Genomic DNA, 14,493 nt, shown 5'->3' on the forward strand with positions numbered 1-14,493 from the left:
TTCAGCATTTTGGTCGACGCCATCTTGGTTTTTTTGCAACCAGATGTGACAAAGAGGGAGGAGCTAAGAACTACACTGGTGTAACTAAAGTTATTATTAACTTTCAGAAGAGGAGGAAGAAGAAGGAGGAGAAGAAGAAGAAGAAGAAGGAGAAGAAGAAGAAGCAGGAGAAGAAGGAGAAGAAGAAGAAGAAGAAGGAGAAGAAGAAGAAGAAGCAGGAGAAGAAGAAGAAGAAGGAGAAGGAGAAGCAGGAGAAGAAGGAGAAGAAGAAGAAGCAGGAGAAGAAGGAGAAGAAGCAGGAGAAGGAGAAGGAGCAGAAGAAGAAGGAGAAGCAGGAGAAGAAGAAGAAGAAGGAGAAGCAGGAGAAGAAGGAGAAGAAGAAGAAGAAGAAGGAGAAGAAGGAGAAGAAGAAGAAGAAGAAGGAGAAGGAGAAGCAGGAGAAGGAGAAGAAGAAGAAGAAGGAGAAGCAGGAGAAGAAGGAGAAGAAGAAGAAGGAGAAGGAGAAGCAGGAGAAGAAGAAGAAGGAGAAGGAGAAGCAGGAGAAGGAGAAGGAGAAGCAGGAGAAGAAGGAGAAGAAGGAGAAGAAGAAGAAGAAGAAGGAGAAGCAGGAGAAGGAGTAAACTTCACATCTAAGAATCTGTAACCAACAGATGTTCCAGATACTTAATTGATTAATAATCATAATAATAATTGATCGATTAATCAGCTGTTGATATCAAAGTTAAATCATGTGTTAGCGCTCTGACTGAATCTATATTTAATGACACATATTAATAATCAGAGCAGAAACTGATCATATTTATAAAATAACTTAAAAGAAGAAATAAAACATAAAGTCATAAAAACATTATTGATTACAAACATGTGTGACATGAAATCTGCTTTATGAATCGATGAGTCGCCAAACAGAATGAATGTGAATAATTCTGATTATTGTTTTTCTCTTTTCTCCGTCATGTTTACAAATGAACTGAATTTATTCTTTAAATAATCTTATTGATTGAATAATGATCACACAATAACTATAATTATCTATATCTATAATAATGATTCTGGACACATTGAGTCTCAGTCCAGGTTTAGAGGGTCCTGGTCTGAACCAGTCTGATCTCAGGAGGAGGTTCTTATTAATGCATACATTAATGTATGCATTAATGTAGTTATTATTTATTAATGTATGTATTAATGTATTCACGTTGACTTGACGTTTGTTTTTGAGTAACTGAAGTAAACATCAGATCTGGATTATTATTGTTTGTGTTGATTATAAAAACAGTTCAAAATGTGGTTTTATGAATCCAGTAGTTTGAAGATGTTTTCACAGTTATATAACATATATATAACACATATATATGTTATATGTATGTTATATAATATATATATATATATAACACATATATGTGTTATATATATATATATATATATATATATATATAACACATATATATATATATATATATATATATATATATATAACACATATATGTGTTATATATATATATATATATATATATATATATATATATATATAACACATATATGTGTTATATATATATATATATATATATATATATATAACACATATATATATATATATATATATATATATAACACATATATGTGTTATATATATATATATATATATATATATATATATATATATATATATATATATATATATATATATATATATATATATATATATATATGTGTTATATATATATATATATATATATATATATATATATATATATATATATATATATATATATATATATATATATATATATATATATATATATATATAACACATATATGTGTTATATATATATATATATATAACACATATATGTGTTATATATATATATATATATATATATAACACATATATGTGTTGTATATATATATATATATATATATATATATAACACATATATGTGTTGTATATATATATATATATATATATATATATAACACATATATGTGTTGTATATATATATATATATATATATATATATAACACATATATGTGTTATATATATATATATATATATATATATATATATAACACATATATGTGTTATATATGTTATATAACATATATATAACACATATATATGTTATATGTATGTTATATAATATATATATATATATATAACACATATATGTGTTATATAACATACATATAACATATATGTGTTATATAACACATATATGTTATATAACATACATATAACATATATGTGTTATATAACATATATATAACATATATGTGTTATATAACACATATATGTTATATAACATACATATAACATATATGTGTTATATAACATACATATAACATATATGTGTTATATAACATACATATAACATATATGTGTTATATATATATTATATAACATACATATAACATATATATGTGTTATATGTATGTTATATAACATACATATAACATATATATGTGTTATATATATATTATATAACATACATATAACACATATATGTGTTATATAACACATATATGTTATATAACATACATATAACATATATGTGTTATATAACACATATATGTTATATAACATACATATAACATATATGTGTTATATAACACATATATGTGTTATATAACATACATATAACATATATGTGTTATATAACATACATATAACATATATGTGTTATATAACATACATATAACATATATGTGTTATATAACATACATATAACATATATGTGTTATATATATATTATATAACATACATATAACATATATATGTGTTATATGTATGTTATATAACATATAACATATATATGTGTTATATATATATTATATAACATACATATAACATATATATGTGTTATATATATGTTATATAACATACATATAACATATATATGTGTTATATGTATGTTATATAACATATATATAACATATATATGTGTTATATGTATGTTATATAACATACATATAACATATATATGTGTTATATGTATGTTATATAACATATATAACACATATATGAGAGAATTTATTATGAGCTGTGTCACTGCTTTTTGTTTGTAATATTTGTATTCAGTCCTCGTTGTCGGAAAGAAGAAATGGATTTAAAACATCTCCAACAGATTAAAAAAAGAGATTCTAAATCTCTGAAACTACAAACGTGAAGGAATAAACGAGGAAATATGTCGTTAAAAAACAACATATTTCTCTAGTTTTACACATGAGTTCATGTTTCACAAACATATTAAACTCTTTAACTTCATTCAGCTGAGAGACGTCGTGTCTGAGGGTCAAACTCCAAACACACCGGAGCCTACGTTTCCCACAATGCACCTGGTCTCTCATCTGCCTGGCCACATCTTTCACCCCCCCCCCCCCCCCCCTGTGACACAAGTTTAGCCTGATGACGTCACTGTGATGTCACAACCACCTGAACTAGAACATGTTGTAAAAGCAGCTTTAAGGAAGTTTTGATGTATTTTAAATATGTTAATAACGTTTTTAAATGTTGCTTTGTTGAGTTATTTATGAACTGTAGTTTGATGATGAAGATGATGGTGATCATCAGTTTTAATAAAACACAAATCACAGTAGTCCGCTGTGATTATAAACTCTGATCAGATCAGTTTATAAAGTTCACAAACTACTTAAACATTATCATAAAGAATGTTTCAATAAACCAAACTGCTGTTTGACAACATGAAGTATCTTTACTTCTGACTTCATCGAGTAAATAAACTCAATAAATCATATCTAGTAACCATGAACTGAGGCTCGTGCTGCAGAACTCCATTCATAAATATGTAAATGATCTAAAAACGATCACTTATCGATATGAACTTCATAAGAAGACTAACAGCGTGACTGTCCACAGTCCTCCGCTTCACTCGGCTCATGTGTAATAACCTTCTCACACCTCATTCTCATGATACTTAAACGTGTGTTCTCCGGTGGTGACGTCACGGAGCGGAGTGAACAGGTGAGCGCGGCTCTAAAGAGTCCACAAACAACATGGAGTCCGTTCCCGCTCAGGAGCACCTGTTGTTAAATAAAGCGAGTCTTCCTGCAGGTGGACGTCTCAGTGGAGCGGGGCAGCAGGTGGACAGCGCGCGGGCGGGCTCCACTATGACGTCGTGTTCACAGGTAGAGTGACTCACCTTTGTGAAAAGCTCGTTCACGGACATCGTCCCGGGCTCGTGAACCGACGACCGAAGAAACTCACGCTCCCATCAACGAGACTCCTTTAGAGCCTTAAACCGGGAACTTTCTGAAGCAGGTGAGGCTCCAGGTAGGCTCCAGGTAGGCTCCAGGTAGGCTCCAGCTAGACTCCAGGTAGACTCCAGGTAGACTCCGGACTCTCGCACAGGTGTCCCGGTGTTTTGGGCAGGTCTCTCCGGCGGAGTTTCGGTCACTTTGTTCGGCGTCGCCTCGAACACGTCAGTGACGCCTCGTGCGTTTCCGGTGGCGGCAGGTGTTCCCTCCGGTAATCACGCTGCGGTTGTTTCGGTTGTTTTTTGCACTTTAACGCGTTAAACACCCGGTAATGTTCCGGTAATGAAGTCTAACGAGCGGCTGCAGGACTGAGACTTCCGGAGAGAAAAGAGACGATCTGATTGGCTGTTTGCTGTTCTCTACTGTACACACACACACACACACACACACACACACACACACACACACACACACACACACACACACACACACACAGAGAGAGAGAAACTGGTTCTCAACGTGAGGGTCGCGACCCCACAAACGGCCCCAGATGAAAGCTCGCGGTCACATTCAGGATTCTTCTATTGATCAATAAAAATAAAATAAATGTTTTGGATTTCACTCATTCATTCTGTTCTGGGAGGAATTAATAAAGTTATTTAGGATAATTAAATGTAGTGAGAAGCTGCTGCAACACTTACTATATTCACTATATTCACTATTTATTTCACACTATTTTTATAATTTACAACACTATCTTTATTTTTTGATTGTACATTTTGCTTATATATCATATATAATAATATATCTAATAATACATTTATATAATATATATATATTATTTAATACTGTGTCTTTACACTTTCCCGTCTAACTCGTTCCTTTTTTAATATTGTACATCTTTTTAAATAGTTATGTTTAGTAATTTTATGATACTTTTTGGTTATTTTCTATAATTATGTTTCTTGTTGCTTCAAAACAAAGAAAATTAATTTTTATGTGAAAACTTAAACCAGATTATGATTTTGATGACATTAAAAAAATATTCTGAATTTATTTGTGCACGAATTTATGAATTTATGAATTTATGAATTATCTATTAATCCGATCAAACCACAGCGTCATCGTCAGACTTTATTACTTCTGATGCTCTGACATCATCACAAGGTTTTTAACTTTCTGTTTGGTTCAAAACAATAAATACAAATATAAATAAAGAAGATAGATTTAAAATAGAAACATCACAATAGTGATATATATTATAAAAATACTGTGACGACTATGTATCATAAAATAGAACAAGAGAGCTGCGTATTAAATATTAAATATATGACGACATGAAAACAGCAGAGAGAAGAAGAAGAAAGAAGAGAAGATGAAAAGAGAAGAGAAGAAGAGGAGAAGATGAAAAGAGAAGAGGAGAAGATGAAAAGAGAAGAGGAGAAGAGGAGAAGATGAAAAGAGAAGAGGAGAAGAGGAGTCACTCAGACAAGCTGAGATTTTAAAAGAAACTAAAACATTAAAAGATTTGATGTGAGAGAAGCTGAGTGAATGAAAACTTCTGAGAAGCTTCTGCTGCTTCAATAGAGACATATATGTGTATACGTACATATATATATATATATGTATACACAGTATATATATGATGTACTACTCACTGACATGGTGGTATTACTACTGTACTCTTTACTTTAGGACTCTAGCAGTAAACACATTATTCTTCATCATTCATTCATATATTTGTTCTGTTTTTCTTCTGTAACTCGTCTTTCACACTAAAGACAAGAAAACATTCATTTTTCATTCAGATTTAAACGTTTTATCGTCCTTATTAATATTAATATTCATACTAATGAGTCTACAGCGTCTCACGTCCTGAAGAACGAGCTGCTTCTCGTCGATCACGTTCACAACGTTTAACTTTAACACGGAGAGAATGAAGAGCTTTACCTTAGAATACGGGTAGTATTCACTCGCCATGCTGTCAGCTGATCAGTGGATCTATGGATCTATAGATCTATAGGGCAGGAGGTCAGTAGATCCTCAGCAGCCCCTCTGGGTAGAGACCAGCATGCTGTGCAGCACTGAGTCATGTGACTCTCAGACCTGTCTGAGCACAACTCTTACAACAGGTAGGTCTCCTCCCAGACACGCCCTCCACAGGTATGTCTACCTGCTCAGGTGTGTCTACCTGCTCAGGTGCGTCTACCTGCTCAGGTGCGTCTACCCGCTGACTGAGAGACCGCCTTACAACGAGGACCGAGCAGGTCCACATGGATCCTGGTCCCACCTGGACCGGGATTTATTATCATCATTATTCTATTTATCCACTGTTGTTGTTAATCAGTTGATCTCACTAATACAAGTACAAGCTTTGTGTTTTTGAGCTCTATGAATAAATTAAATGTATAACGATGACATCACTCTGTCTATAAACAGCTTCATCCTCATGAGGAGCGACCGGGGATTGGAACTGTCGACCTCGTGGTTAAAAGACAAACAAACACCTCTGTCCTCACCTCACACACCTGTCCTGTTGTTTACAGGCCACGCCCCTCACCTGTCTGACGTCCCATGACCTCACATCTACATGTGAGCGCCTCATTGGCTGAGATGAAAAGTCACTGATCAGCTTTTTACTGACGTTCTTCTAACAGAGACACAACAATGTGAAACACTTTGATTATTGATCAGAACATATTGAAGAGGTTTCACCTGTGATGAGATCAGCTGAGCTTAACTCTACACTAACCTTCTGTTTCTACTGTGATAAACTTCACTCCAGCTTCTTCTAGGCTGCTTTTATTGTGAAACTCTTGAAACAGGAAGCTGTTCCTGTTTGAATCTCAGCTTCTTCTTCTGTTGCTCAGAGGATCTTTGTCTCAAAATAACTTTATTCAAACTTTAACTCGTCAGCTTAACAACCCGCTGTGATGTTTAAATTAAACTAGAACTCCTTTAAAGAATCTTTATCAAACACTTTAATCATATTTCATATTTAAACGTGACTCACGTTGAGCTTCACTCTTCAACAGTAACAAGCGTCACACTCCGTTTCCTCTATAATCATGATTATTATAATTATAAACTGTAACATAACACACCCATCACATAGAGTCAGAGGAGGAACAATTATTCACATACTTTACTCAAGAACAGAAGTAAAAGTACACGAGAGTTATGAGCAAAGTGTACTGTGAAGTAAAAGTACTCCTCATACAGAGTACTATTGGATCAGAACTCATTAATGAGTTTTATATCAACATGTTTGTAAAATGAATATTTAAAAACATCTGGAAACATTTAATAAACCGAATATTTAGTGGAAGTATTAGATCATTATTTCTGTTTAACTACTTTAAATAAAGTTGAGTATCACATGTTGTGTTTCTCTTACGCAGTAACAAGTATCAAGTAGCAGGTGGTAATACTTCAGTAAAGTACCTTAAACTTTTACTTTAAAGTACTTCTCACCAACGTCTGTGAAGTCATGACTTCCTAAATGATGATTTCACAACTAAACACTTTATGCAACTTGTTCCTCGAACTCACCTTCAGCAAACACGCTTACTCATCGAGCTCCAGGACGCAGGACTGTAAGGTACAAGTACTGAGTACTGTAGTACTGAGTACTGCATATTGCAGTACTGTAGTACTGCGTACTGAGTGCTGTAGTACTGCGTACTGAGTACTGCGTACTGTAGTACTGCGTACTGTAGTACCGAGTACTGCGTGTCTACGTATAACACTGTCATGAAGAGAAAGCAGCTCTATGTGATGAGATATCATTCATGTTCTTCTGGAGGACTTTTAAATCATGAAAACATTTTAACTGGTCATTAAGAAACAGAGAAATATTGTATTTTAGTAGTTTTTATGTTTTAATATTTGGTTCATGAACTTTGATGTTTGAGTTGAAGCTCTGATTACATCTCATATTCTAGTGAGTCATGTGATCTATTTTTAGATCTCCTTGTGGATATGATCAGAGCGATGTGGTTCCATGTGAATTCTATGTGGGGCGGTGTCTGGAGGCAGACCTGGACCCCTCCCCTTGTCTGAAGGGATGTGGGTTGGTGGTCTGGGAGGCAGACCTGGACAGGATGTGGTCTCTCCTCTGGTCGTACTGCTGCTGCTGGATCAGACCCTGCTGGTGCTCCTTCACCTCCTGAGACCTCTGCTCACACCGAAGCTGCTGCTGCTGCTTCATCTGAGCCTTCAGGTCGGCCTGGTACGCCTCAGAGGTCTGCTTCAGACTGTGAGGACCAGCAGAGACCAGCAGAGACCAGTTCAGTCATGTGATCTCACAGAGGAGATAAAGATGGAGATGTTTGTTGACGTACCGTCTCTTCTCGTCCTCGTCCATCAGCCTCGTCTCCTCTGTCTTGTTCAGCTCGTCTTGTTCTTTAGAGAGATCCGTCTGTTTCTGTGTGTTCAGGTCCACTGCAACACACTCACACAGAGACACACACACACACACACACACACACACACACACACACAGAGACACACACACACACACACACACACACACAGAGACACACACACACACACACACACACACACAGAGACACACACACACACACACACACACACACACACAGAGACACACACACACACACACACACACACAGAGACACACACACAGTTTTTCATTAAATCTACGAGATGTAAATCTAAATAATGTTCCTATAACAGCTGTTCACTGTAGTTTCTATCAAAGAACCAGAAGTTTTCTTACGTTTGTGTTGGATCTGCAGACTCCGAGCCTCCATTACCTCCTCCATCAGTCTGTTTCTGGCCTCTCTCTGCTGTCGGCTCTGTTGCTCTCTTTTAGTCCAGACCTCCTTCAGCATCTCCTCCATCAGCTGCTCTGTCTCCTCCTCCTCCCTCCTCTGCTTCTGCAGCTCCTCAGACAGATGCTGCCGGTAGCTCCGCTGCTCCTCACGCAGCTCTGCCTGAACGACGAGAGAGAGACGTTTAAAATGAAATGCAATATGGAGGTCGTCCATTGTGTTTGTATAATCAATACTGATCAATACTCAGCTGATCTATGATCAATACTGATCTATACTCAGCTGATCTATGATCAATACTGATCTATACTCAGCTGATCTATGATCAATACTGATCTATACTCAGCTGATCTATGATCAATACTGATCTATACTCAGCTGATCTATGATCAATACTGATCAATACTCAGCTGATCTATGATCAATACTGATCTATACTCAGCTGATCTATGATCAATACTGATCAATACTCAGCTGATCTATGATCAATACTGATCTATACTCAGCTGATCTATGATCAATACTGATCAATACTCAGCTGATCTATGATCAATACTGATCTATACTCAGCTGATCTATGATCAATACTGATCAATACTCAGCTGATCTATGATCAATACTGATCTATACTCAGCTGATCTATGATCAATACTGATCAATACTCAGCTGATCTATGATCAATACTGATCTATACTCAGCTGATCTATGATCAATACTGATCTATACTGTTGGAGCAGCAGTCATCAGCTGAATGTTGGTGTGTTGCAGCTCTCTGAGGCCCTCTACAAGTCACCATCAGGTACTACAGGTACTACAGGTACTACAGGTACTACAGGTACTGACTCACATGGAAGTGAAGTTTTACTGGTATTTCCAGTTTGTAGTTGTGAAACATAACAAAGTACATTTACTCAACAAGTACTTTGTAGTAAATCTATAATACTTTAACTCAGGTACTGTACATAACTTTTACAGTACTTGTACTTTAGTCAAGTATTTCGATTTTGTGCTACTTTGTCCTTCTGTAGTTTCTTTATAAGATTTTACAAACAAAAGATCATATTTATTAAATAAAATGTTATGTTAATATTAAATATTGAAGCGTGTGCTCCTCTCTTTACCTTCCTCTGAGCCACTTCCTGTTTCTCGTCCACTTCCTGTCCCAGCAGCGTCTGCAGGATGTTGACGTCCAGCTGCAGCTTGTCCTGCTGCTCTCTGGACAGACGCTTCATCTTCAGACGGAGACCCTGATCCAGATGCCTCCTCCGGGTCCGCTGGTCCTGAAGAGTCTGCTGCTGCTCACGCTGCTGCTGGAGGACCTGCATCTCCTGCTGCTGCAGCTGAGACCACCAGAGACCACCAAAGACAAGAGACAAGAGACTATCAGAGACCATCAGAGACCACCAGAGATCATCAGACACCACCAGAGACCAGAGACCAGTTCAGACCTCAGCTCGACAGGAACACTTTAGAAGTTACAGCACGGATGAATTCATGTGGCTCATATTCTGTTTTAAATCTTCCAAAGATCTTGATTTTATTTTGTATATCCACAGATGTGTCTTTGTTTGGGTCACATGACTGACAGACTGTCACCTGATTGGACAGAAGTCAGACTGATCCTCATTTTTCTAATTTAGCCGTCTGAATGTTGATGATTCAGTTTGAGAAACTTGAGTTTTTTGATTAAAAACTCAAGTAGAAAGATATGAAAATAACCAACTGAGATGTCGCTTCAATTTTAATTTTGCCCCCCCACGCACACACACACACACACACACACACACACACACACACACACACACACACACACACACACACACACACACACACACACACACACAAAAAAACATTTAAAAAGAGAAACAGAGCACTTTAGGTCATGATTTTCAAAATAAAATCATTCAGTTCTTGATAGGTTTCCATTAAAGATAATAATGAATGAGTGTGTTTACATCAGTAACCTGGTGAAGGTACCTGGAGACCACTGATGTAAACACCTGGACCAGGTGTGTGTCACAGACCATCATACAGGTATAACATATAGTAATATATATAATACATAACATATCATGTATAGATCAGAGGTATAACTGTGAGAATAGACCCACCATGAGCGTGGCCTCCTCCTCCCTCAGCTCTCGGTGCTTCTGTCTCTGAAGCTCCGCCTCCTCCATCTGACTCCTGATGACCTCCACCTGCTGCCGGTTCCTCTGCCGCCGGCTCTCCTCCCTCTGCGCCTCCTTCTCCTCTTTGGCCCTGCGATCGGCCTCCCACAGCTCCTCGAACACCTCCTCCTCCTGCTGCTCCTGCTGCTGCCGCTGCTGCCGACTCCTCACCTGAGCGGCTCGCTCCGAACACACCTGCTGCTCTGTACGTCGGCTCTGGACGCTCCGCAGCTCGTCACACTGGCTCCTGAGGGGAGGAAGTACTAGTACAGTAAGAAGTACTATGAGTACCTCTGAGGTGAAGTACAGTAACAAGTACTATGTGTACCTCTGAGGTGTAGTACAGTATAAAGTACAATATGTACCTCTGAGATGTAGTACAGTAGAAAGTACTATGTGTACCTCTGAGATGTAGTACAGTAGAAAGTACTATGTGTACCTCTGAGATGTAGTACAGTAAAAAGTATTATGTGTACCTCTGAGATGTATCGAAGGACAAGTAGAAAGTACTCAAGTAAAGTACAAGTACCTTGAATATATATTTGAGTAAATGTACTTACTAAACTCACTGGACCAACCGTTAATGGGCAGACTGTGGGGCTTTTAATGTGAAAGTGTGCAGGAGGAAGTGCTCTAACAGGTGAGTTTACCTGAACAGCTGCTCCAGTTTGTCTGAGACCAGCTGCTGTCTGTCTGTCTCTCTCTTGTCTCTCAGGGTCTTGGCTCGTTCTCTCATCTTTGCTTGTCTCTCCACTGAAGTCTCCATCTTCTCCTCCATCTCCTGCAGGAGCTGCTGTTCCTCCGTCTCCAACAGGACACGCAGCCTGGGTCAGGGGGAGACAGACAGGGGGAGATGTAAGACAGGGGGAGACAGACAGGGGGAGATGTAAGACAGGGGGAGACAGACAGGGGGAGACAGACAGGGGGAGACAGACAGGGGGAGATGTAAGACAGGTGGAGATGACAGGGGGAGACAAACAGGTGGAGATGTAAGACAGGTGGGGACAGACAGGAAGAGAGACAGACAGGTGGAGACAGACAAGTACTCAGATCAGATCCAAGTCCAGAGGCATGATCAGTCCACATGAGTCCAGAACTAGGGAATTGATGTAGTTGATAATAACAGACATCATGAGACCAGAAGAAAAGTCTCTGTCTGAACCTGTCTCTCCTCAACGTTATAAGTGTCCCCTCCACAGACCAACCTGTCTCTCCTCTCCTCAACGTTATAAGTGTCCCCTCCACAGACCAACCTGTCTCTCCTCTCCTCAACGTTAAAAGTGTCCCCCCACAGACCGACCTGTCTCTCCTCAACGTTATAAGTGTCCCCTCCACAGACCGACCTGTCTCTCCTCTCCTCAACGTTAAAAGTGTCCCCCCACAGACCGACCTGTCTCTCCTCAATGTTAAAAGTGTCCCCCCACAGACCAACCTGTCCCTCCTCTCCTCAACGTGGACTTCCTGCTGGTTGAGAGCAGCGTGGACTCGTCTGTCGACGGTTCCTCTCAGGACACGATGGTCTGAACTCTTCAGCCATGAGGTCTTGATGTCACAGGACTGCTGGTCCTTAGTGAAGTCCAGGACCTGGTCTCTGATGGCGTTCTGCTTCTGTCTGTCCAGGATCAGCTGGTCCACAGGCCGTGAGGACGGGAACTTTGCTCTCTGTTTCACACAGAAATTAAACAAGCATTAAATAAAACATGTATTAATTATAGACTGACGTCAGCGTAGAACTACGAACCACATTAAATATATTATTTGTGTTGATGTCTGGATTTATCAATATTTAAATGTGTTAAACTCTTAATAAATTAACTGTTACACAAAAATACTATTTGACGTTTTCAGTCTTTAACTTTATTTTCCACGAGAGGAAATTAGTTTTGAAGTCAGAAGAAACATAAACAGACTTGAACATAAAACATAATAAAAGACATAACACATATAATAAAACTAAACTACTACTACTACTAATAATAATAATAAAAGTCTAAATTAATAAATAAGTCCATAATAATTTAGTCCAAATATTATGAAAATAAGTTAGTTTTGGACCGTATAAAAACTACCTAATTAAGCTAAATTTACATTAATTTCTGATGATATCTGATTTAATTACGAGCATAAAGTGATTTATTAATATTATCATCAAACCGACACGTTTAAAAGATATCCACATGAAACTAATGTGTACTAAACGAGCTAGTTATGTAGCTTTAGCTTAGCATGACAGCTAGCTAATGTAGCATTAGCATAACATGACAGTCAAAGAGTGTCTCGTGTCTCACCACAGCCACAGAGTGAGGAGTCGGTCCCGTGAACTCACGACATTTTGTTCTTCTTTGACTCAGCAGCATTTTAACAAACACGACTTGTCGATTAATTATATCACAGTTATGATGAATTATCACAGTTATGATGAATATTCTTCAGTTTTAATGTTTCACGGACACGAGCTGGCTTTAAAAGCACACGCAACGGGAGAGGCGTTCGGTTACCATGGTAACCACAAACACGAGGACGTCACGGAGGAGCTGTCGAACGACCTCTACCCAGGAACCCGAAGACCCCAACCATAACCACGGGGGACACTTTACTAGGGGGGACAAGCATATTGTATTTACCCAAATCTGAATTTCCGTTTTAAACGTTTTATTTTACTGATATTCTTAATGCACTTCTACACATATACTGTATATATATATATAAACAAGGAACTCTCCTGGATAATAACATAACGATCATATAGGTTCTGAATATCAGTTTAACTTTACACTTAGTTTCTGATAAATCACGTTTTGTTCGTTATTTTTGGCGAGTGCACGTCACACTACATTACCCATGAGCCTCTACGCCTCTGCTGTGGAGACGAAGGCAGTCAGAGGCGGGAAAACAAAAGCAGTGAATTCTTCGTCGCCATAGCTGCTGAATTCATCCAGAACTGATCCAGAATCTGAACGCGAACGAAGTGAAACCGCTGAATGTTTCATCAAGTCTGTACGGAGTGAAATAGTTAGCTTAGCTTCAGCTCACAGTTAGCGAAACGCACAACAGAATGTAAAGCTCCGTGATTGGCTGTTTGGTAGTGAAATGCACGCTGGGAGTTGTAGTTCTCTTCTCTCACGTATGTGAACACAGTTTAACTGTGTTGCTCTCATGAACTTACACATAAATATAATGTATGGAGTGAAATCCTCGAAGGAAAACTTGATATGATTATTAATGAATTCATGAGACATTTTAACCCAGTTCATAAAAATAAAACATCATTAGTAGGACTACAAATAACTAAACTAACTAGATAAGAGAGTCCTCG

At 37.5% G+C, this 14,493-nt stretch overlaps 2 protein-coding genes across 2 annotated transcripts in view; both read right to left on the reverse strand.

The window, feature by feature from the left end:
* The window catches only part of myo5b (myosin VB), a 35,093-nt gene extending 30,908 nt beyond the window's left edge, over nucleotides 1–4,185 (reverse strand). Inside the window, exons 1-2 of the mRNA XM_076078259.1 lie at nucleotides 4,159–4,185; nucleotides 3,918–3,992 (exon numbers count right to left, since the gene is read on the reverse strand). Of these exons, the coding sequence (XP_075934374.1) occupies nucleotides 3,918–3,992; nucleotides 4,159–4,185 (102 nt within the window). The remainder of the gene's footprint in view (nucleotides 1–3,917; nucleotides 3,993–4,158) is intronic.
* A 3,904-nt stretch (nucleotides 4,186–8,089) lies between these two features.
* cfap53 (cilia and flagella associated protein 53) lies at nucleotides 8,090–13,660 on the reverse strand. Its single transcript, XM_076078294.1, has 8 exons — nucleotides 13,466–13,660; nucleotides 12,610–12,839; nucleotides 11,828–12,001; nucleotides 11,121–11,424; nucleotides 10,131–10,349; nucleotides 8,955–9,171; nucleotides 8,557–8,656; nucleotides 8,090–8,469 (listed from the first exon to the last, which is right to left on the reverse strand). The coding sequence occupies exons 1-8, from the start codon at nucleotides 13,532–13,534 to the stop codon at nucleotides 8,226–8,228; spliced, it is 1,557 nt and encodes a 518-aa protein (XP_075934409.1). The 5' UTR covers nucleotides 13,535–13,660; the 3' UTR covers nucleotides 8,090–8,225.
* Between the last annotated feature and the right edge of the window lie 833 nt (nucleotides 13,661–14,493).

This window comes from Anarhichas minor, unplaced genomic scaffold, assembly GCF_050575085.1.
Source record: "Anarhichas minor isolate MPS153535 unplaced genomic scaffold, ASM5057508v1 ptg000064l, whole genome shotgun sequence".
Classification (NCBI taxonomy): domain Eukaryota; kingdom Metazoa; phylum Chordata; class Actinopteri; order Perciformes; family Anarhichadidae; genus Anarhichas; species Anarhichas minor.